Below are 25,168 nucleotides of genomic sequence, written 5' to 3' on the forward strand. Positions count from 1 at the left end.
CATATGGCAGTGTTGTGCATTACAAACGCAAATGCATTTTGTGTTGTTGTTGAAGCTAGCCATATATAATCCCTTTCCGTAGTTAGCTTTTACGGCTAATACCAAAACATGCCGATGTGTTACTACAATAGAAAAAGAGTTCCTCAGTGTTTGCTCTTACAATAGCAATGTTGCTACAGTTTGGTTATTATACAGGTTACAGAACATAAATGGAGTATTGTTGATGTTTTTTTTATTGCATTTTTAAAGTGATTTAGAGGTAGAACTGATTACTCCCATTAGCTGCATTGCTAGCCACATAGAAAGAGACAATTTTTAAATATTAGAAAGCCAAAAAAATACAGTTTCATCTCCTTGTCTATCAAAATGATTGGAAGGATAGGCAAAATTCCAGAAAAAAAGTGCAGTTCTCCTTTCTGTGTTGGGCTACAGTAAAGAATTAAGTTATGAGTTAGAATTAGGGTTGGAAATAAATCAAATACTTCTTACCATTAATGCGACTTCTTGAACAGGTGCGGTAGAAACCGGACGGATGGATGGAGGAAAATGCATGACAATGTTTTGTATTTTGAACGTTATTTTTGACACTGTGATTACCAGCGGAATTATTCATTACTTATCGTGTTAAGCAATGTCAGCTAAGATTTATCCGAGAGCCAGGTGCAGTCATCAAAAGAGCCACATCTGGCTCTAGAGCCATAGGTTCCCTACCCCTGCTCTATACAGTGGGTGAAATGAATATATGCATGAATATCTACATGAAGAAACAGGGTGGTTGGAGGAATGTGTTATTGGGCAGTTATGAGGGTCAATGAAAGAATCTGGGTATTATCTTCGACCCAACTCTCCTTTGAGTCACACATTAAAAGCGTTACTAAAACGGCCTTCTTTCATCTCCGTAATATCGCTAAAATTCGCTCCATTCTGTCCACTAAAGACGCCGAGATCATTATCCATGGGTTTGTTACGTCTCGCCTCGACTACTGTAACGTATTATTTTCGGGTCTCCCCATGTCTAGCATTAAAAGATTACATTTGGTACAAAATGCTGCTGCTAGACTTTTGACAAGAACAAAAAAGTTTGATCACATTACGCCTGTACTGGCTTCCTTAAAGATGTGACTTTAAGGTTTTACTACTTACGTATAAAATACTACACGGTCTAGCTCCATCCTATCTTGCCGATTGTATTGTACCATATGTCCCGGCAAGAAATCTGCGTTCAAAGCACTCCGGCTTATTAGTGATTCCCAAAGCCCAAAAAAAGTCTGCGGGCTATAGAGCTTTTTCATTTCGGGCTCCAGTACTCTGGAATGCCCTCCCGGTAACAGTTCGAGATGCCACCTCAGTAGAAGCATTTAAGTCTCACCTTAAAACTCATTTGTATACTCTAGCCTTTAAATAGACTCCCTTTTTAGACCAGTTGATCTGCCGTTTCTTTTCTTTTTCTTCTATGTCCCACTCTCCCTTGTGGAGGGGGTCCGGTCCGATCCGGTGGCCATGTACTGCTTGCCTGTGTATCGGCTGGGGACATCTCTGCGATGCTGATCCGCCTCCGCTTGGGATGGTTTCCTGCTGGCTCCGCTGTGAACGGGACTCTTGCTGCTGTGTTGGATTCGCTTTGGACTGGACTCTCGCGACTGTGTTGGATCCATTGTGGATTGAACTTTCAGAGTATCATGTTAGACCCGCTCGACATCCATTGCTTTCCTCCTCTCCAAGGTTCTCATAGTCATCATTGTCACCGACGTCCCACTGGGTCATTATTGTCACCGATGTCCCACTGGGTGTGAGTTTTCCTTGCCCTTATGTGGGCCTACCGAGGATGTTGTGGTGGTTTGTGCAGCCCTTTGAGACACTAGTGATTTAGGGCTATATAAGTAAACATTGATTGATTGATTGAATGGGGCCGTCCGTTCAGGGTGATTATGGCCCTGGGGAAGAATCTGTTCTTTAGTTTGTTTTTCTTGGTTTTTATGCACCTGTAGCGCTTCCCAGAGGACAGCAGGTGGAACAGGTCAGAGCTAGGGTGGGTGCTGTCCTTGATGATGGCACTGGCTCTGTTGAGGCAGCGGGAGGTGTAGATGTCCATCAGAGAGGGGAGAGGGCGGCTGATGATCTTCTGGGCCGTCTTGACCACTCTTTGCAGCCTCTACCTGTCTGCTGCCGTACCATACTGTAATACAGTAGGTCAGCAGGCTCTCGATGGACGAGCGGTAGAAGGTCAGCAGCAGGTCAGGCTTCAGGTTGTTCTTCCCGAGGACTCTCTGGAAATGTAGCCGCTGCTGAGCCTTCTTGACGATTGATGCGGTGTTGACTGTCCAGGAAAAGTCGTTAAAAGATGTGGACTCCAAGGTACCTGAAGGAGTGGACTCTCTCCACACGCTCGCCGTTGATGTAGAGGGCGGCAGGGTCGGTGCTGAAGTCGACGATGATCTCTCTGGTCTTGCTGGAGTTGAGAGCGAGGTTGTTTTTTTCCTTAGACCAGGCCGTCAGCTTCAGGACCTCCTCCCTGTAGACAGCCTTGTCACCTACGATCATGTGGTTGCCATAGAAAAAAACTAAACCGTTTTTTTTTTTAAGAAGGGCCTAAAACGAACAAACAAAAAACATAAACAACAACAAAACTGTGTTGGATCCATTATGGATTGAACTTTCACAGTATCATGTTAGACCCGCTCGACACCCATTGCTTTCCTCCTCTCCAAGGTTCTCACAGTCATCATTGTCACCGACGTCCCACTGGGTGTGAGTTTTTTCCTTGCCCTTATGTGGGCCTACCGAGGATGTCGTAGTGGTTTGTGCAGCCCTTTGAGACACTAGTGATTTCGGGCTATATAAGTAAACATTGATTGATTGATTGATTGATTGAAAACTTATAATTGAGGGCTATATCTAAAGTTGATGTCGAGATTATTGTGTCAAAAGTAAAAGTATACATATATTTTTTAACACTTTATTTCTGAGTAGAGGCATAAATGTATATTTTTATACATATATCGTACTGTTTTTTTGTTTTTTTTATTAAAAATATCAAAATGGCCCCCGCTTTTTTTGATTTTTCAGTGTGTGGCCCTCAGTGAAAAAAATTTGGACACCCCTGACTTAAAGGGGAACATTATCACAAATTCAAAAGGGTTAAAAACAATAAAAATCAGTTCCCGGTGGCTTGTTGTATTTTTTGAATTTTTTTTCAAAATTTTACCGGTCTCGGAATATCCTTAAGTAAAGCTTTAAAGTGCCTTATTTTCGACTCTCTGCGAAGACACTGGCCGTTTCCCTGTGACGTCACACAGTGCTGCCAATGTAAACAAACAATGGGAATACCACAGCAAGATATAGCGAAATTAGCTCGGATTCAAACTCGGATTTCAGCGACTTAAGCGATTCAACAGATTACGCATGTATTGAAACAGATGGTTGGAGTATGAAAATATTGAAGAAGAAACTGAAGCTATTGAGCGAATAGCTATTGACGCTATTCATAGCCATAGCGTGGCCGAAGAGCTGCGTTAGCATCGCCGGTAAAATGTGCGGACCAAACGATCAGGACTTTCGCATCTTGTGACACTGGAGCAACTTAAATCCGTCGATTGGTAAGTGTTTGTTTCGCATTAAATGTGGGTGGAAGGAAACGTAATATAGTTGCAAATGCATCTACAGGTTATCCATACATCTCTGTTCCATGTCTGCTTTAGCACCGCCGGTAAATAGCATGTTAGCATCGATTAGCGTAGCATGTTAGTGTAACAGAGGTAATTTATGATCTCAATTGCTTACTGTCTTACTACTGTTTTTGTTTTAATGTCATTTTATTTTAATGTCATTTTATCTAATTTATTACATTCAGACATTATGTAATCAATCAATGTTTATTTATATAGCCCCAAATCACAAATGTCTCAAAGGACTGCACAAATCATTACGACTACAACATCCTCGGAAGAACCCACAAAAGGGCAAGGAAAACTCACACCCAGTGGGCAGAGAGAATTCACATCCAGTGGGACGCCAGTGACAATGCTGACTATGAGAAACCTTGGAGAGGACCTCAGATGTGGGCAACCCCCCCCCCCCTCTAGGGGACCGAAAGCAATGGATGTCGAGCGGGTCTAACATGATACTGTGAAAGTTCAATCCATTGTGGCTCCAACACAGCCGTGACTCTTTATTTCGCAATTTTTATTATTCTAAGTTCAGTACTGTCATTTCCTACATTTTTATGGTCATTGAACGTCACATGTCACAGCAGACTTGCAGGCTGAGACACACGTGTCGTCAGTCTGTTGTCTTCCACGTGACGGTAAGTTGCGCTCTCTGAATTAGCTTTCAGCTAACTCATTAGCAGGCTAGCTGTAAGCCTAAAAGAGAAGTATTTATGTTAAGTTTTGTTTTGTTTTATTTCTGTACAGATGTATGGATGTTGAGAAGGCTGATTGGAGACTCACTATGATTGTTTTCACCAGGTACTGTGTATTATTTTGTCGTGTGTTAATGTGTTAGTCAGTCTGTTGTCTTCCACGTGACGATTTATGGATGTTAAGAAGGCTGATTGGAGACTCACTATGATTGTTTTCACCAGAATAAACCATGTTTCAGTCGGAAGAATGACTGGGTGTCGTCTTTTGGGGAAAAACACAACGCAAAGGAGTACTACATCGCTACATTAGCATCGATTAGCTGGCAGTCAACATCAACAAAACTCACCTTTGTGATTTCGTTGACTATCGTTGCAAATGCATCTGCAGGTTATCCATACATCTCTGTGCCATGTCTGCTTTAGCATCGCCGGTCAAATGTGGAGAGACTCCCGCACATTCAATGGGGGTCTGGCGGCAGATTTTTTGCCAGTGGTGCAACTTGAATCCCTCCCTGTTAGTGTTGTTACACCCTCCGACAACACACCGACGAGGCATGATGTCTCCAAGGTTCCAAAAAATAGTAAAAAAAACGGAAAATAACAGAGCTGAGACCCGGTGTTTGTAATGTGTTGAAAATGAAAATGGCGGGTGTGTTACCTCGGCGACGTCACATTGTGATGTCATCGCCTCCAGCCCGATAAACAAAAAGGCGTTTAATTCGGCAAAATTCACCCATTTAGAGTTCGGAAATCGGTTAAAAAAATAGATGGTCTTTTTTCTGCACCATCAAGGTATATATTGACGCTTACATAGGTCTGGTGATAATGTTCCCCTTTAAGGTAAACATCCTTTGAATCTGAATCTGTACTTGTTTGTCTGTGACCTGCACACTAATATTCTTGGTCGCTATGCAGATCATGTGTCTTATTGTGTCCTCCCTACAGAAACATTATGATGGATGTTCTCCAATCAGTGGTCACATTAATATCATCAGCTCTGACATCAAACAATCATTCAGCGCACTCACACGCTAATATCCCGCAGTGGTTGGAGCTCGTGACCGGCATTAGTTTCGTGCGGCAAGATGGCGTACGCGGAAGCAAAGCAGGAATTAAAAGATGAAAAGAACGATGTTGTAAAGTAAGGAACTGTGCTAAAAACGTTGCATTTTGTAACAGACTCCTGCCGTCGTCGTGCGGGTTCCATGGACCATCAAGGAAGGACATTGCTTTGCAGGTTTGACACTTGTTCATTTTTCAATAACACAAGCTTTGTCTTTTGGTCGGCTCGCTTTTCAGCTGCTCTTCTCTTGCTCGCTTTCAGTCGGCCGCGTCTTCGCCGCTGTTTTCGGCCCACTCTCATGAGTTTCTGCTGCTGGCTCTCCTACTCCTTCTACCATGATCACTCCTCCTTCTACCCTTTTATACAGATAGAGGAGAAATGTCAATTGATTGCCGCGGCGGCGCTCCCGGCACGCCCCGCCTCTCCGCTCATCCGCATTCTCCGCCTCCTTGCCGCCATCTAGGGTAGGGCTGAAACGTGCCCTGCCCCGCTGTCGGCCCGTCGGCTGCGCCTCCCCACACATTTATTTTAGGGCGGCATAGCTCGGTTGGTAGAGCGGCCGTGCCAGCAACTTGAGGGTTGCAGGTTCGATTCCTAGTCACTGCCGTTGTGTCCTTGGGCAAGACACTTTACCCACCTGCTCCCAGTGCCACCCACACTGGTTTAAATGTAACTTAGATATTGGGTTTCACAATGTAAAAGCGCTTTGAGTCACTAGAGAAAAGCACTATATAAATATAATTCACTAATTCATTTCACTTAGGGTTTAGTTTATTATCAAGGTTTGGCTTCAATGATAGGGTTGAGGTTAGTGTGTCCTTTTTTTCACTTCCAATACAATATAATCATTGAAACCTTGCGTATTGGACGATACCGATATTGAGTTGATACGATATCAGCACAAATCATGCATACTTTAACTATTTTGTAGTGTGGGATGTTAGTAAATTTTTGATCAAGTAAAATTAGTCAGAGAACAATGGCAGGTATGAGAAACACTAACGTATGTATTTACTATCTGGCATGGACTTATGCTGTCTTTAAGATGAAGTGTAGAGGTTATTTGTGTTTGTCACGAACCTTATTGGCCACGATGATTTATTAAAGTACGCTTATGACGCAGGAAGTTGAACGGTGCGGACACGTTTGTTACTGGATACTTTTTTAATGCACTTCTGCCTTGGAGACTTTTTATGTGTGAGTTATATTAAGTTAAAGTACCAATGATTGTCACTTATTGTCAATTATTCTCTCCATTTGACCCATGGGAGGCGAGGGGAGCAGTGAGCAGCAGCGGTGGCCGCGCCCGGGAATCATGCAACTATGATTATTTGATACATGTTTATATTGACACATTTCTGACTGCGATATTGTTCTAACTAATTAACTAATATTTACTAATATTAGAGTATTTCTGATTTCTGATTCTGATTCACTTAAGGACACAATACGTGTGTCTATCTTATGTGCTAGTGTGTGCTAAGCTGTTGTGTAGCTGCTAGCTCCTAGTATTGTTGGCACTCAGTCTGTCATACACATTGCTGCAGTTTGACGCCTATGGAGCAGCGTGTATTGATGCCATCCATCCATCCATTTTCTACCGCTTATTCCAGGGGTGCCCATTACGTCGATCGCGAGCTACCAGTCGACCGCGGGGGGTGTGTCAGTCGATCTCGAGCCAGGCTTTTAAAAAAAATAGACCTAAAAATTAGTGATCATCAATCTTCACCAAGACGTCACTTAAATGACATTCACGGTACCGGAGGGTCTTGTGAGATGACGCTGGCTGCTGCAAGATCATTATTATTAAAATATGACCGAGAGGAAGGCGAGAAACACTTTTTATTTCAACAGACTCTCGCGCCGTACCTTCCGTCAAAACTCTAAAGGCCGACTGCACATTTCCTATCTTCACGATAAAAGCCCTGCTTCATGCTGCCTGCGCTAACTAAATACAGAGTCTCGGAAAACTGGCGTGCACAAGCGATCCCTCAGAAAGCTGGCGTGCACATCACTTGTGCACGCCAGCTTTCTGAGACTCTTATTTTGTTAGCGCGGGCAGCATGAAGCAGGGCTTTTATTGTGAAGATAGGAAATGTGCAGTCGGCCTTTAGAGTTTTGACGGAAGGGACGGCGCGAAAGTCTGTTGAAATAAAAAGTGTTTCTCGCCTTCCTCTCTGTCATTTTTTCATAATAATGATCTGGCAGCAGCCAGCGTCATCTCACAAGACCCTCGGCTGCCGTGAATGTCAATCAAGCAAGCTACGGAATTTGCCGCCAATGTTTTTCTTGTAAAGTGTATGGAAGCTGGATGAATTAGATGCCAAAAACCAACCACTTTCATGTGGTATTGTACAGAAAGGACAACTTTTTTTCTCCTCCATTTGAAAATGTGGGCGTTATCATTACTGTCTGATTCCAATCAATGCAAGTCATCAGAATCAGGTAATACACCAACTTATATTCTTGTCTTTGTGAAAGAAAGACATCTATATGTGTTACACATGCTTGTATTATCATTAAACACATTTAACTTGTTTACAAAAATGTCTCTTTCATAAATAAATAAATATAAATGATATATATAAATGAGGTAGATCCCCTCGAGTTGGTCAATTGAAAAGTAGCTCGCCTGCAGAAAAAGTGTGGGCACCCCTGGCTTATTCCTTTTGGGGTCGCGGGGGGCGCTGGTACCTATCTCAGCTACAATCAGGCGGAAGGCGTAGTACACCCTGGACAAGTCGCCACCTCATCGCAGGTATTGATGCCATGCATATGGAAACTTTTAGTGAACAAGTTAGGACATAAATCATGGTCCCAATCAATTTTCCCTGCACATTTTTTCATATGTGTGAGCAAACGCCAAGACTCCTTGAGCATTCAGTGGCGCACATGTGAGCGACGGCAGACGTGCTCACTGTTATGCGCTTATCTTTTTATTGGATTGTGTGCGCAGCCTAGATTTGCCGTGAGCAGTGTGCGATTGTACAGGCGCGTACCTTAGAGGGAACGTTGGTCCCAATATGGAAAAACATTGCACCTAATAGAGAATGACTCATTTGCACCCCCTGGTGGTGAAATCTATCAAAATTAGGGTGGTCCCAAAAAGGAGGGATTATTCAAATTGACTGTGTGCAGGTTTTAAAAGTGCTCCCCCTCTGGTCAACATATGAAATAACAAGTGTGTAAAAATGTGAAGTGCCCCCTCCTCTGTCCAACATATGTAATAATAAGTCTGTGTAAGAAATTGGAATGTGCCGCCTTTGGCCAAAATAAAAAATAAAAACATTTAAAAAAAAAAAAATATATATATATATATATATATATATATATATATATATATATATATGTATATATATATGTATATAGAGACATACTGTAATAACTTGAAGTAAATAATGAAGATTAAAAAACAATTAAAGGGGAACATTATCACAATTTCAATTTCAAGTGGCTTGTTGTATTTTTCAAAATTTTTTTCAAAATTTTACCCGTCTTGGAATATCCCTAAATAAAGCTTTAAAGTGCCTTATTTTCGCTATCTTCGAAACCACTATCAATTTTCCTGTGACGTCATACAGTGCTGCCGATGTAAACAATGGGAATACCACAGCAAGATATAGTGACATTAGCTCGGATTCAAACTCGGATTTCAGCGATTCAACAGATTACGCATGTATTGAAACAGATGGTTGGAGTATGAAAGTATTGAAGAAGAAACTGAAGCTATTGCGCGAATAGCTATTGACGCTATTCATAGCCATAGCATGGCCGAATAGCTGCGTTAGCATCGCCGGTTAAATGTGCGGATCAAATGATCAGGACTTTTGCATCTTGTGACACTGGAGCAACTTAAATCCGTCGGTTGGTAAGTGTTTTTTTCACATTAAATGTGGGTGGAAGGAAACGTAATATAGTTGCAAATGCATCTGCAGGTTATCCATACATCTCTGTGCCATGTCTGCTTTAGCACCGCCGGTAAATAGCATGTTAGCATCGATTAGCTGGCAGTCAACATCAACAAAACTCACCTTTGTGATTTCGTTGACTATCATTGCAAATGCATCTGCAGGTTATCCATACATCTCTGTGCCATGTCTGCTTTAGCATCGCCGGTCAAATGTGGAGACACTCTGGCACATTTAATGGGGGTCTGGCGGCAGACACTTTCACATATTCGGGCCAGTGGTGCAACTTGAATCCCTCCCTGTAAGTGTTGTCACACCCTCCGACAACACACCGACGAGGCATGATGTCTCCAAGGTTCCAAAAAATAGTCAAAAAAACGGAAAATAACAGAGCTGAGACCCGGTGTTTGTAATGTGTTGAAAATGAAAATGGCGGGTGTGTTACCTCGGCGACGTCACATTCTGACGTCATCGCCTCCAGCTCGGTAAACAGAAAGGCGTTTAATTGGCCAAAATTCACCCATTTAGAGTTCGGAAATCGGTTAAAAAAATATATGGTCTTTTTTCTGCACCATCAAGGTATATATTGACGCTTACATAGGTCTGGTGATAATGTTCCCCTTTAAAAATAAAAAATATTCCCCGCCCCCATAATAATTAACTAATAGCAGTCTTTTTCTCACAATGAGTCGACATTTTTCTTATAAAATTGGGAACAATTTCTCATAATCTTTCTGTTTCTGTAATATTGCAATATTTTCTCGTGAAATTCTTACTTTTTTATGTAAAACTATGACTTTTTTATGCCAAATAGTGACATTTGTCATACAAAATTCTGACTTTTATCAAAATATTGCAATTTTTTTGTTGTTCTTGTAAAATTTTCATTTCATTTCATTTTTGTTTATCTCATTCATTGATGTGCATTTAGAACGATAAATAATTATATCACAATTATACAATTTAAATTCACACAATTCCTGAGAAGGAGCAGGATGAAGAAAATCTTATAATTTCCTGCCCTCTTTGACATAATACATTATCTTACTTCATGAATATCATTTAAGCCTACACATATATCCGACGTCATACGCAAATACGGTATTAGCTTTCACTGCTATGCTGATGACACCCAACTCTACATGCCCCTAAAGCTGACCAACACGCCGGACTGTAGTCAGTTGGAAGCGTGTCTTAATGAAATTAAACAATGGATGTCCACTAACTTTTTGCAACTTAACGCCAAAAAAACGGAAATGCTGATTATCGGTCCTGCTAGACACCGACCTCTATTTAATAATACAACTTTAACATTTGACAACCAAATAATAAAACAAGGTGACTCGGTAAAAAATATGGGTATTATGTTCGACCCAACTCTCTCCTTTGAGTCACACATTAAAAGCGTTACTAAAACGGCCTTCTTTCATCTCCGTAATATCGCTAAAATTCGCTCCATTTTGTCCACTAAAGACGCCGAGATCATTATCCATGCGTTTGTTACGTCTCGTCTCGTTTACTGTAACGTATTATTTTCGCGTCTCCCCATGTCTAGCATTAAAAGATTACAGTTGGTACAAAATGTGGCTGCTAGACTTTTGACAAGAACAAGAAAGTTTGATCATATTACGCCTGTACTGGCTTCCTGTGCACTTAAGATGTGATTTTAAGGTTTTACTACTTACGTATAAAATACTACACGGTCTAGCTCCAGCCTATCTTGCCGATTGTATTGTACCATATGTCCCGGCAAGAAATCTGCGTTCAAAGGACTCCGGCTTATTAGTGATTTCTAGAGCCCAAAAAAAGTCTGCGGGCTATAGAGCGTTTTCCGTTCGGGCTCCAGTACTCTGGAATGCCCTCCCGGTAACAGTTCGAGATGCTACCTCAGTAGAAGCATTTAAGTCTCACCTTAAAACTCATCTGTATACTCTAGCCTTTAAATAGACCTCCTTTTTAGACCAGTTGATCTGCCGCTTCTTTTCTTTCTCCTATGTCCCCCCCTCCCTTGTGGAGGGGGTCCGGTCCGATGACCATGGATGAAGTACTGGCTGTCCAGAGTCGAGACCCAGGATGGACCGCTCGTCGGGACCCAGGATGGACCGCTCGCCTGTATCGGTTGGGGACATCTCTACGCTGCTGATCCGCCTCCGCTTGAGATGGTCTCCTGTGGACGGGACTCTCGCTGCTGTCTTGGATCCGCTTGAACTGAACTCTCGCGGCTGTGTTGGAGCCACTATGGATTGAACTTTCACAGTATCATGTTAGACCCGCTCGACATCCATTGCTTTCGGTCCCCTAGAGGGGGGGGGGTTGCCCACATCTGAGGTCCTCTCCAAGGTTTCTCATAGTCAGCATTGTCACTGGCGTCCCACTGGATGTGAATTCTCCCTGCCCACTGGGTGTGAGTTTTCCTTGCCCTTTTGTGGGTTCTTCCGAGGATGTCGTAGTCGTAATGATTTGTGCAGCCCTTTGAGACATTTGTGATTTGGGGCTATATAAATAAACATTGATTGATTGATTGAAATGTAATGAAAGAATCAAAAACAAAAAACACAACAAAAACACAACAAGTGCAAAACTTCATAAAGTATAAACCAAACCAAGAAAATTATAGTAATAATATAATATACACCTCACGGAATGATACGGAGCAAATACAAAACCAGACAAAAAAATAAGTAAAATAATAAATAAAAAACAAAATGTAAACACTTATGGCTGTCCATATGATCTTATTGTTCTATCTTTATATATTTTTTTCAATTGGAATATATTTTTACAGTTTTTTATCTCGTTGAGAAGAGAATTCCACAATTTTACCCCCACCACTGATGTACACATTTGTTTTAAAGTTGTCCTTGAATATTGTTGTTTGAAATGACCTTTTCTTCTATGCTCTGTATTCTCAGAAGTGATGACAAACATTTTTTTTGTAAATTTGCTGGTAATGTTTTACTTCTAGCCTTAAACATGACACACAATGTCTGTAGCTTTACTAGCTCCTGTAGTTTCAACAGTCCAGAGTTAATAAATAAAATGTTCTAAGTAATCTACTTTATGAATAATCCTTATAGCTCTTTTCTGTAATTGATACAATGCCTTTTATGTTACTCTTATAAGTGTTCCCCCACACTTCCACACAGTAGCTGATATATGGCAATATAAGTGCACAATACAATATGCGCATTGCCCTATATATTTTACCTTGTTTAATACAAAAATACTCTTAGACATATTTTTTCGTACAAAATAGTACAAATGTTTGAGTAAAATGACGACTTTTGTCATAACTTTTGCCAAGTAAAGTTCCGATTATTATTATAATATTGCCAAAATGTTAAAAGATTTCTTTTAAAATTGTGACTTTTGTCAGGTAAAATGACGACTCTTTTCATAAAATTGCCAAAATGTTGAGCTTTTATTGTAAAACCGCGTCTGTTATTGAGTAAAAGTTCAACTTTTATCATTATATTGCACAAATGTCGGGCTTCACGGTGGAAGAGGGGTTAGTGCGTCTGCCTCACAATACGAAGTTCCTGCAGTCCTGGGTTCAAATCCAGGCTCGGGATCTTTCTGTTTGCATGTTCCCCCCGTGAATGCGTGGGTTCCCTCCGGGTACTCCGGCTTCCTCCCACTTCCAAAGACATGCACCTGGGGATAGGTTGATTGGCAACACTAAATTGGCCCTAGTGTGTGAATGTTGTCTGTCTATCTGTGTTGGCCCTGCGATAAGGTGGCGACTTGTCCAGGGTGTACTCCGCCTTCCGCCCGATTGTAGCTGATAGGCGCCAGCGCCCCCCGTGACCCCAAAAGGGAATAAGCGGTAGAAAATGGATGGATGCACAAATGTCCAGTTTTTCGTGTACAATTCTGACTTGCGTTGAGTAAAATGACGACTTTTACTATAATACTGCCAAAGTTTTTTTTGTAAAATTTTGACCTTTTTCCTGTGAAATTCCAACGCATTTTCACAACAAGCTTTTTTCCATTTGCATTGCATGTATATATTATTAATGTTGTCGATAAAAAAAACTTTTATTTATCAAAAAAAGGGTGGTCCTAAAGAGGTAGGCATTTATCGGAGGTCTAAAGAAGGTAACAAATACAATAATGTGTGTGTGTGTGTGTGTGTGTGTGTGTGTGTGTGTGTGTGTGTGTGTGTGTGTGTGTGTGTGTGTGTGTGTGCGTGTGTGTGTGTGCGCCATTTCTTCCACAAACGTTCAACGGGATGCTAAATGTTGTATGCTATCTGAGATGCTGTGGTGAAGAAGGAGCTGAGCCGGAAGGCAAAGCTCTCAATTTACCGGTCGATCTACGTTCCCATCCTCACCTATGGTCATGAGTTTTGGGTAATGACCGAAAGGATAAGATCACGGGTACAAGCGGCAGAAATGAGTTTCCTCCGCCGTGTGGCGGGGCTCTCCCTTAGAGATAGGGTGAGAAGCTCTGCCATCCGGGAGGAACTCAAAGTAAAGCCGCTGCTCCTCCACATCGAGAGGAGCTAGATGAGGTGGTTCGGGCATCTGGTCAGGATGCCACCCGAACGCCTCCCTAGGGAGGTGTTTAGGGCACGTCCAACCGGTCGGAGGCCACGGGGAAGACACAGGACACGTTGGGAAGACTATGTCTCCCGGCTGGCCTGGGAACACCTCGGGATCCCCCGGGAAGAGCTAGACGAAGTGGCTGGGGAGAGGGAAGTCTGGGTTTCCCTGCTTAGGCTGCTGCCCCCGCGACCCGACCTCGGATAAGCGGAAGAAGATGGATGGATATCTGAAATGCTACACAGGAATGCTACTTCTTTCGGGGCTTTTAGTCATTCCTGAGTGTGATGAATAAGTTTGGCTCGGAACGTGTTCTCTGTTGTTTTTCTTGCCAAACACAATGGCAGTAATTAAAGTCGGCTTGGGGAAGAAAGGTTATCATTACCGCCTGGGCTGCTTCCATGCCAACCAAACTATTTACTGCTCAATGACAGCATTGTTCAAGTAGAATACTTCCATAATGTGGAAGAAAATAAACCCTAACTCAAACCTTAATCCTTAGCAAGTCCCAAAATCCTAACCAAAACACAATCCGAAACCCTTAAAATAATCCAAAACCTATCCTAACGCAAACCCTAACCAACGATCATCTAGCACAGGGGTAGGGAACCTATGGCTCTAGAGCCAGATGTGGCTCTTTTGATGACTGCATCTGGCTCTCAGATAAACCTTAGCTGACATTGCTTAAAACGATAAGTAATGAATAATTCCGCTGGTAATCACAGTTTGATAGATTGATTGATTGAAAGTTTTATTAGTGGATTGCACAGTACAGTACATATTCCGTACAATTGACCACTAAATGGTAACGCCCGAATATGTTTTTCAATTTGTTTAAGCAGGGGTTCCGCGTAAAACATTCTCATGCATTTTAATCCATCCATCCGTTTTCTACCCCACCAGTTCAAGAAGTCGAATTAAGAAGTATTTTATTTATTATTGGTGAGCTTCAGAATAAAACTATTTTTAAAGGGGAACATTATCACAATTTCAGAAGGGTTAAAACCAATAAAAATCAGTTCCCAGTGGCTTATTTTATTTTTCGAAGTTTTTTTCAAAATTTTATCCATCATGGAATATCCCGAAAAAAGGCTTTAAAGTGCCTGATTTTCGCTATCTGTAAATCCACCCGTCCATTTTCCTGTGACGTCACATAGTGATGCCAATACAAACAAACATAGCGGATAAAACAGCAAGATATAGCGACATTGACTCGGATTCAGACTTGGATTTCAGCGACTAAAGCGATTCAACAGATTACCTATGTAATGAAACAGATGTGTGGAGGCAGATAGCGAAAACGAAATTGAAGAAGAAACTGAAGCAATTGAGCGAATAGCTATTGAAGCTATTCGGCGATCGCCTTCTAACCAACGGTTGCATCTATTGACCACTGGAGCAACTTAAATCTGTCGATTGGTATGTGTTTGTTTGGCATTAAATGTGGGTGGAGGGAAAGGATGGATGCAAATATAGCTACAAATGTACATACAGCTAGCCTAAATAGCATGTTAGCATCGATTAGCTTGCAATCATGCTGTGACCAAATATGTCTGATTAGCACATAAGTCAATAACATCAACAAAACTCACCTTTGTGATTTTGTTGACTAAATCGTTGGAAATGCATCTGCTTTGAGTGTCACAGGATATCCACACATCTCTGTGCCATAGCTGTCGTCGGTAAAATGTGCAGTACAAACGAGGGACTTTCGCATCTTTTGACCACTGGTGTACTTCAATCCGTCGATTGGTATGTGTTTGTTTGGCATTAAATGTGGGTGGAGGGAAAGGCTGGATGCAAATATAGCTACAAATGAGGCATAACGATGCAATATTAACATACAGCTAGCCTAAATAGCATGTTAGCATCGATTAGCATGCCATGATAATCGATACACACTCCACGTTAGTCAACTGGAATCCGTCCGTGATCGTGTTGTTACACCTTCCGACAACACACCGACGAGGCATGATGTCTCCAAAGTAAGGAAAACAGTCGAAAAAACGTAAAATAACAGAGCTGATTTGACTTTTAAAAAATAGTATATTGCTCTCTCAGAAATACATTTGAAAATATTTGGCTTTTATGGCTCTCCCCGCCAAAAAGGTTCCCGACTCCTGATCTAGCACTAAACCTAATCCAAACATTTCAACATTAATGGCATTAATAAAAATGACGAAGGAACTTTTAGTTGAATAGATGGTGAACAATGTGCAGCTGCAGTGTTTATTGATCTAACAAAATAATTTGACACAATTCATCATAATGTCTTAGTTAATAAATTACAATGATGTAGAATCAGAGGGCTGGTCTCGAACTGGGCAAGAAGCAACCTAACCAACAGGAAGCAGTAGGTGATAATATGTCAACAATGCTAGAGATATTATATAAATGACATTTGCAAAGTAATGAAGGACTTCAAGTTAGCAATATTTGCAGACAATACGACTGTGTTTTGTTCAGGAGAGAACACACAGAAGCTAATCCAAATAATAACAGAAAGAAATTTACAAATTAAAAAGATGGTTTGACAAAAACAGACTCGGTAAAACTAAGATAATGTTATTGGGTAACAGTAGAAGGGAAAGTCAAAAACAAATACAAATAGACGGAGTAGACATTAAGAGGTTGAAAAAAAAATAGTTATAGGTGTTATAATAAATGAGAAAATAACATAAGGTGGCAAGAAATGTGTATTATTTATGTAATGAACAAAGCAAAAATATGTCCTAGACCTAAAATCCCTTCATGTTCGCTTCTGCTCACCCGTGTTGCCATCCTCCGTATATTCGGCTTCAAAAAGAAGTTTGTGAATCCTCATGTGTCCAAAATTAGTCATATTTGTGGAGTAGACATTAAGAGGTTGAAAAAAAACATGGTTACAGGTGTTATTGGGTAACAGTAGAAGGGAAAGTCAAAAACAAATACAAATACGGAGTAGACATTAAGAGGTTGAAAAAAAACATAGTTATAGGTGTCATTATAAATGAGAAAATAACATCAGGTGACAAGAAGTGTGTATTATTTATGTAATGAACAAAGCAAAAATATGTTCTAGACCTAAAATCCCTTCATGTTCGTTTCTGCTCGCCCGTGTTGCCATCCTCCATATATTCGGCTTCAAAAAGAAGTTTGTGAATCCTCATGTGTCCAAAATTAGTCATATTTGTGGAGTAGACATTAAGAGGTTGAAAAAAAACCTATTTATAGGTGTTATTGGGTAACAGTAGAAGGGAAAATCAAAAACAAATACAAATACGGAGTAGACATTAAGAGGTTGAAAAAAAACATAGTTATAGGTGTTATAATAAATGAGAAAATAACATAAGGTGGCAAGAAATGTGTATTATTTATGTAATGAACAAAGCAAAAATATGTTCTAGACCTAAAATCCCTTCATGTTCGTTTCTGCTCGCCCGTGTTGCCATCCTCCGTATATTCGGCTTCAAAAATAAGTTTGTGAATCCTCATGTGTCCAAAATTAGTCATATTCGTGGAGTAGACATTAAGAGGTTGAAAAAAAACATAGTTATAGGTGTTATTGGGTAACAGTAGAAGGGAAAGTCAAAAACAAATACAAATACGGAGTAGACATTAAGAGGTTGAATAAAAACATAGTTATAGGTGTTATAATAAATGAGCAAATAACATAAGGTGACAAGAAATGTGTATTATTTATGTAATGAACAAAGCAAAAATATGTCCTAGACCTAAAATCCCTTCATGTTCGCTTCTGCTCACCCGTGTTGCCATCCTCCGTATATTCGGCTTCAAAAAGAAGTTTGTGAATCCTCATGTGTCCAAAATTAGTCATATTTGTGGAGTAGACATTAAGAGGTTGAAAAAAAACATGGTTATAGGTGTTATTGGGTAACAGTAGAAGGGAAAGTCAAAAACAAATACAAATACGGAGTAGACATTAAGAGGTTGAAAAAAAACATAGTTATAGGTGTCATTATAAATGAGAAAATAACATCAGGTGACAAGAAGTGTGTATTATTTATGTAATGAACAAAGCAAAAATATGTTCTAGACCTAAAATCCCTTCATGTTCGCTTCTGCTCACCCGTGTTGCCATCCTCTGTATATTCGGCTTCAAAAAAAAGTTTGTGAATCCTCATGTGTCCAAAATTAGTCATATTTGTGGAGTAGACATTAAGAGGTTGAAAAAAAAACATAGTTATAGGTGTTATAATAAATGAGAAAATAACATAAGGTGGCAAGAAATGTGTATTATTTATGTAATGAACAAAGCAAAAATACGTTCCAGACCTAAAATCCCTTCATGTTCGCTTCTGCTCGCCCGTGTTGCCATCCTCCGTATATTCGGCTTCAAACAGAAGTTTGTGAATCCTCATGTGTCCAAAATTAGTCATATTTGTGGAGTAGACATTAAGAGGTTGAAAAAAAACATATTTATAGGTGTTATTGGGTAACAGTAGAAGGGAAAGTCAAAAACAAATACAAATACGGAGTAGACATTAAGAGGTTGAAAAAAACATAGTTATAGGTGTTATAATAAATGAGAAAATAACATAAGGTGGCAAGAAATGTGTGTTATTTATGTAATGAACAAAGCAAAAATACGTTCTAGACCTAAAATCCCTTCATGTTCGTTTCTGCTCACTCTTGTTGCCATCCTCCGTATATTCTGCTTCAAAAAAAAGGTTGTGAATCCTCATGTGTCCAAAATTAGTCATATTTGTGGAGTAGACATTAAGAGGTTGAAAAAAAACATAGTTATAGGTGTTATAATAAATGTGAAAATAACATAAGGTGGCAAGAAATGTGTATTATTTATGTAATGAACAAAGCAAAAATATGTTCTAGACCTAAAATCACTTCATGTTCGCTTCTGCTCGCCCGTGTTGCCATCCTCCGTATATTCGGCTTCAAACAGAAGTTTGTGAATCCTCATGTGTCCAAAATTAGTCATATTTGTGGAGTAGACATTAAGAGGTTGAAAAAAAAACATATTTATAAGTGTTATTGGGTAACAGTAGAAGGGAAAGTCAAAAACAAATACAAATACGGAGTAGACATTAAGAGGTTGAAAAAAAACATAGTTATAGGTGTCATTATAAATGAGAAAATAACATCAGGTGACAAGAAATGTGTATTATTTATGTAATGAACAAAGCAAAAATATGTTCTAGACCTAAAATCCCTTCATGTTCGCTTCTGCTCACCCGTGTTGCCATCCTCTGTATATTCGGCTTCAAAAAAAAGTTTGTGAATCCTCATGTGTCCAAAATTAGTCATATTTGTGGAGTAGACATTAAGAGGTTGAAAAAAAAACATAGTTATAGGTGTTATAATAAATGAGAAAATAACATAAGGTGGCAAGAAATGTGTATTATTTATGTAATGAACAAAGCAAAAATACGTTCCAGACCTAAAATCCCTTCATGTTCGCTTCTGCTCGCCCGTGTTGCCATCCTCCGTATATTCGGCTTCAAACAGAAGTTTGTGAATCCTCATGTGTCCAAAATTAGTCATATTTGTGGAGTAGACATTAAGAGGTTGAAAAAAAACATATTTATAGGTGTTATTGGGTAACAGTAGAAGGGAAAGTCAAAAACAAATACAAATACGGAGTAGACATTAAGAGGTTGAAAAAAACATAGTTATAGGTGTTATAATAAATGAGAAAATAACATAAGGTGGCAAGAAATGTGTGTTATTTATGTAATGAACAAAGCAAAAATACGTTCTAGACCTAAAATCCCTTCATGTTCGCTTCTGCTCGCCCGTGTCGCCATCCTCCGTATATTCGGCTTCAAAAAGAAGTTTGTGAATCCTCATGTGTCCAAAATTATTCATATTTGTGGAGTAGACATTAAGAGGTTGGAAAAAAAATAGTTATAGGTGTTATTGGGTAACAGTAGAAGGGAAAGTCAAAAAAAAATACAAATACAGAGAAGACATTAAGAGATTGAAAAAAAACGTAATTAAAGGTGTTACAATAAATGAGAAAATAACATAAGGTGGCAAGAAATGTGTATTATTTATGTAATGAACAAAGCAAAAATATGTTCTAGACCTAAAATCCCTTCATGTTCGCTTCAGCTCGCCCGTGTTGCCATCCTCCGTATATTCGGCTTCAAAAAAAAGTTTGTGAATCCTCATGTGTCCAAAATTAGTCATATTTGTGGAGTACACATTAAGAGGTTGAAAAAAAACATATTTATAGGTGTTATTGGGTAACAGTAGAAGGGAAAGTCAAAAACAAATACAAATACGGAGTAGACATTAAGACGTTGAAAAAAAACATAGTTATGGGTGTTATAATAAATGAGAAAATAACATAAGGTGGCAAGAAATGTGTTTTATTTATGTAATGAACAAAGCAAAAATATGTTCTAGACCTAAAATCCCTTCATATTCGTTTCTGCTCGCCTGTGTTGCCATCCTCCGTATATTCGGCTTCAAAAAGAAGTTTGTGAATCCTCATGTGTCCAAAATTTGTCATATTTGTGGAGTAGACATTAAGAGGTTGAAAAAAAAACATAGTTATAGGTGTTATAATAAATGAGAAAATAACATAAGGTGGCAAGAAATGTGTGTTATTTGTGTAATGAACAAAGCAAAAATATGTTCTAGACCTAAAATCCCTTCATGTTCGCTTCTGCTCGCCCGTGTCGCCATCCTCCGTATATTCGGCTTCAAAAAGAAGTTTGTGAATCCTCATGTGTCCAAAATTATTCATATTTGTGGAGTAGACATTAAGAGGTTGGAAAAAAAATAGTTATAGGTGTTATTGGGTAACAGTAGAAGGGAAAGTCAAAAAAAAATACAAATACAGAGAAGACATTAAGAGATTGAAAAAAAACGTAATTAAAGGTGTTACAATAAATGAGAAAATAACATAAGGTGGCAAGAAATGTGTATTATTTATGTAATGAACAAAGCAAAAATATGTTCTAGACCTAAAATCCCTTCATGTTCGCTTCAGCTCGCCCGTGTTGCCATCCTCCGTATATTCGGCTTCAAAAAAAAGTTTGTGAATCCTCATGTGTCCAAAATTAGTCATATTTGTGGAGTACACATTAAGAGGTTGAAAAAAAACATATTTATAGGTGTTATTGGGTAACAGTAGAAGGGAAAGTCAAAAACAAATACAAATACGGAGTAGACATTAAGACGTTGAAAAAAAACATAGTTATGGGTGTTATAATAAATGAGAAAATAACATAAGGTGGCAAGAAATGTGTTTTATTTATGTAATGAACAAAGCAAAAATATGTTCTAGACCTAAAATCCCTTCATATTCGTTTCTGCTCGCCTGTGTTGCCATCCTCCGTATATTCGGCTTCAAAAAGAAGTTTGTGAATCCTCATGTGTCCAAAATTTGTCATATTTGTGGAGTAGACATTAAGAGGTTGAAAAAAAAACATAGTTATAGGTGTTATAATAAATGAGAAAATAACATAAGGTGGCAAGAAATGTGTGTTATTTGTGTAATGAACAAAGCAAAAATATGTTCTAGACCTAAAATCCCTTCATGTTCGTTTCTGCTCGCCCGTGTTGCCATCCTCCATATATTCGGCTTCAAAAAGAAGTTTGTGAATCCTCATGTGTCCAAAATTAGTCATATTTGTGGAGTAGACATTAAGAGGTTGAAAAAAACCTATTTATAGGTGTTATTGGGTAACAGTAGAAGGGAAAGTCAAAAACAAATACAAATACGGAGTAGACATTAAGAGGTTGAAAAAAAACCTAGTTATAGGTGTTATAATAAATGAGAAAATAACATAAGGTGGCAAGAAATGTGTATTATTTATGTAATGAACAAAGCAAAAATATGTTCTAGACCTAAAATCCCTTCATGTTCGTTTCTGCTCGCCCGTGTTGCCATCCTCCGTATATTCGGCTTCAAAAAAAAGTTTGTGAATCCTCGTGTCCAAAATTTGTCATATTTGTGGAGTAGACATTAAGAGGTTGAAAAAAAACATATTTATAGGTGTTATTAGGTAACAGTAGAAGGGAAAGTCAAAAACAAATGCAAATACGGAGTAGACATTAAGAGGTTGAACAAAAACATAGTTATAGGTGTTATAATAAATGAGAAAATAACATAAGGTGGCAAGAAATGTGTATTATTTATGTAATGAACAAAGCAAAAATATGTTCTAGACCTAAAATCCCTTCATGTTCGCTTCTGCTCGCCCGTGTTGCCATCCTCCGTATATTCGGCTTCAAAAAAAAAGTTTGTGAATCCTCATGTGTCCAAAATTAGTCATATTTGTGGAGTAGACATTAAGAGGTTGAAAAAAAACATAGTTATAGGTGTTATAATAAATGAGAAAATAACATAAGGTGGCAACAAATGTGTATTATTTATGTAATGAACAAAGCAAAAATATGTCCTAGACCTAAAATCCCTTCATGTTCGTTTCTGCTCGCCCGTGTTGCCATCCTCCGTATATTCGGCTTCAAAAAGAAGTTTGTCAATCCTCATGTGTCCAAAATTAGTCATATTTGTGGAGTAGACATTAAGAGGTTGAAAAAAAACATAGTTATAGGTGTTATTGGGTAACAGTAGAAGGGAAAGTCAAAAACAAATACAAATACGGAGTAGACATTAAGAGGTTGAAAAAAAACATAGTTATAGGTGTTATAATAAATGAGAAAATAACATAAGGTGACAAGAAATGTGTATTATTTATGTAATGAACAAAGCAAAAATATGTTCTAGACCTAAAATCCCTTCACGTTCGTTTCTGCTCGCCCGTGTTGCCATCCTCCGTATATTCGGCTTCAAAAAAAAGTTTGTGAATCCTCATGTGTCCAAAATTAGTCATATTTGTGGAGTAGACATTAAGAGGTTGAAAAAAAACATAGTTATAGGTGTTATAATAAATGAGAAAATAACATAAGGTGACAAGAAATGTGTTTTATTTATGTAATGAACAAAGCAAAAATATGGTCTGGACCTAAAATCCCTTCATGTTCGTTTCTGCTCGCCCGTGTTGCCATCCTCCATATATTCGGCTTCAAAAAGAAGTTTGTGAATCCTCATGTGTCCAAAATTAGTCATATTTGTGGAGTAGACATTAAGAGGTTGAAAAAAAACCTATTTATAGGTGTTATTGGGTAACAGTAGAAGGGAAAATCAAAAACAAATACAAATACGGAGTAGACATTAAGAGGTTGAAAAAAAACATAGTTATAGGTGTTATAATAAATGAGAAAATAACATAAGGTGGCAAGAAATGTGTATTATTTATGTAATGAACAAAGCAAAAATATGTTCTAGACCTAAAATCCCTTCATGTTCGTTTCTGCTCGCCCGTGTTGCCATCCTCCGTATATTCGGCTTCAAAAAGAAGTTTGTGAATCCTCATGTGTCCAAAATTAGTCATATTCGTGGAGTAGACATTAAGAGGTTGAAAAAAAACATAGTTATAGGTGTTATTGGGTAACAGTAGAAGGGAAAGTCAAAAACAAATACAAATATGGAGAAGACATTAAGAGGTTGAAAAAAACATAGTTACCTGTTTTAATAATAAATGAGAAAATAACATAAGGTGGCAAGAAATGTGTGTTATTTATGTAATGAACAAAGCAAAAATATGTTCTGGACCTAAAATCCCTTCATGTTCGTTTCTGCTCGCCCGTGTTGCCATCCTCCGTATATTCGGCTTTCAAAAATAAGTTTGTGAATCCTCATGTGTCCAAAAGTAGTCATATTTGTGGTCTATTACTAAGTCTGCCATTAATAGAAAACACACTCGCGTTTGTTTCCGAAAGTAGGGACACACATTTGTGGCGGGAAGTTGAAAGTGCGCTGCCATGCAAAATGGAAAAACATGCGCCAAGGAAACAAGTTCCGACAATGACATATTGTTAGGAACTTGTCTGTTACTACATTATATATAGATTTGCAGTGTGTATATAAAAAGTTGCTGGAGGGTTTTGAAATTATTTTAGAGGGCTCTGAAAGTTACATCGCTGACTCCCATTAGCCCCGTCTTTGAAATCCTAAAAAAAAACACGTATGTGTTCTTGTCTATCATAATTATTGTGAACGATAGGCAAAATTCCAAAGAAAGTGCAGTTCCCCTTTAACAGTCTTACAGTCTACAACCTAACCCTAATTGAAAACTCAAACCCTAATTCAAACCTCAAAACCACTTTCTCAAACCCTTCCCCTAACTCTAATCCTAACCCAAACCCCACACTCACTCAAACCCTAACCAAAACCCTTGAGCTTCATCTAATCTTTCACCATAACCCTAACTAACACCTTAAACCCTGGTTCTAACTCTAGCCAAAGCACTATCTCAAACCCTTTCCCTAGTCCTACCCCAAACCCTGCTCTAACTCAAACCCCAATCGAAACCCCAAAGCAAACCCTGATTTAAACTCTAACCTTAAATTTCCCCCTAAATTTAACTCAAAATTTAAGTCGCCTAATTCCACACCCTACTCTAAGTGAAATTCTAAACCCTAAACCTCTAAAAGAGGACTTTCTTAAACCTGTTCCTAAACCTAAATGCTGCCTTTAGTCCAACGATAACCCAAACCTCAACTCCAACTAAAACCTTAAGCTTAGGGAAAAACCCCTAAACAGAACACTTTCCCAAACCCTTTCCCTAATTTAAACCCGAATCCAAACCTCAATCTTTATAAAAACCCACGATCTCAAACCCTAACTAGACCCCGAATCCTCAACCCTCAACATAGTCTATCCTAGCCTGATCCTTCCTAAAGCCTTAATCTGAACCAGAACCCTCAGGATGAGGTACAGGGTTTCACGCCATGAGGGTTTATGAGCAAGGCAGCTCCTCTGCACATTTTGCAGACTGTAACCTCGACTATTAACCACTGACCCAAACCATCCACACCCTACCCTAAGTGAAATTCTAAACCCTAACTCTAACCCTAAAACTCTAACAGAGGACTTTCTTAAACCGGTCCCTAACCTATACGCTGCCTTTACTCCAACGCTAACCCAAACCTCAACTCCAACTAAAACCTTAAGCTTAGGGAAAAACCCCTAAACAGAACACTATCCCAAACCCTTTCCCTAACCTAAACCCGAATCCAAACCTCAATCTTTATAAAAAGCCACAATCTCAAACCCTAACTGGACCCTGAATCGTAACCCGAACTCTAAACCATAACTCTATCTCAACCATCAACATAGTCTATCCTAGCCTAATCCTTCCTAAAGCCTTAATCTGAACCAGAACCCTCAGGATGAGGTACAGTGTTTCACGCCATGAGGGTTTTGAGCAAGGCAGCTCCTCTGCACATTTTGCAGACTGTAACCTCGACTATTAAC

The 25,168-nt window shown here is 39.1% G+C and overlaps 1 protein-coding gene across 1 annotated transcript in view; it reads right to left on the reverse strand.

Moving 5' to 3' along the window:
• Window positions 1–2,235: 2,235 nt before the first annotated feature.
• Window positions 2,236–25,168, reverse strand: part of otomp (otolith matrix protein) — a 61,060-nt gene continuing 38,127 nt past the window's right edge. Inside the window, 2 exon segments of the mRNA XM_061893796.1 lie at window positions 2,236–2,317; window positions 2,360–2,531. Of these exon segments, the coding sequence (XP_061749780.1) occupies window positions 2,236–2,317; window positions 2,360–2,531 (254 nt within the window).

The sequence above is a fragment of the Nerophis ophidion genome, linkage group LG03 (assembly GCF_033978795.1).
Source record: "Nerophis ophidion isolate RoL-2023_Sa linkage group LG03, RoL_Noph_v1.0, whole genome shotgun sequence".
Classification (NCBI taxonomy): domain Eukaryota; kingdom Metazoa; phylum Chordata; class Actinopteri; order Syngnathiformes; family Syngnathidae; genus Nerophis; species Nerophis ophidion.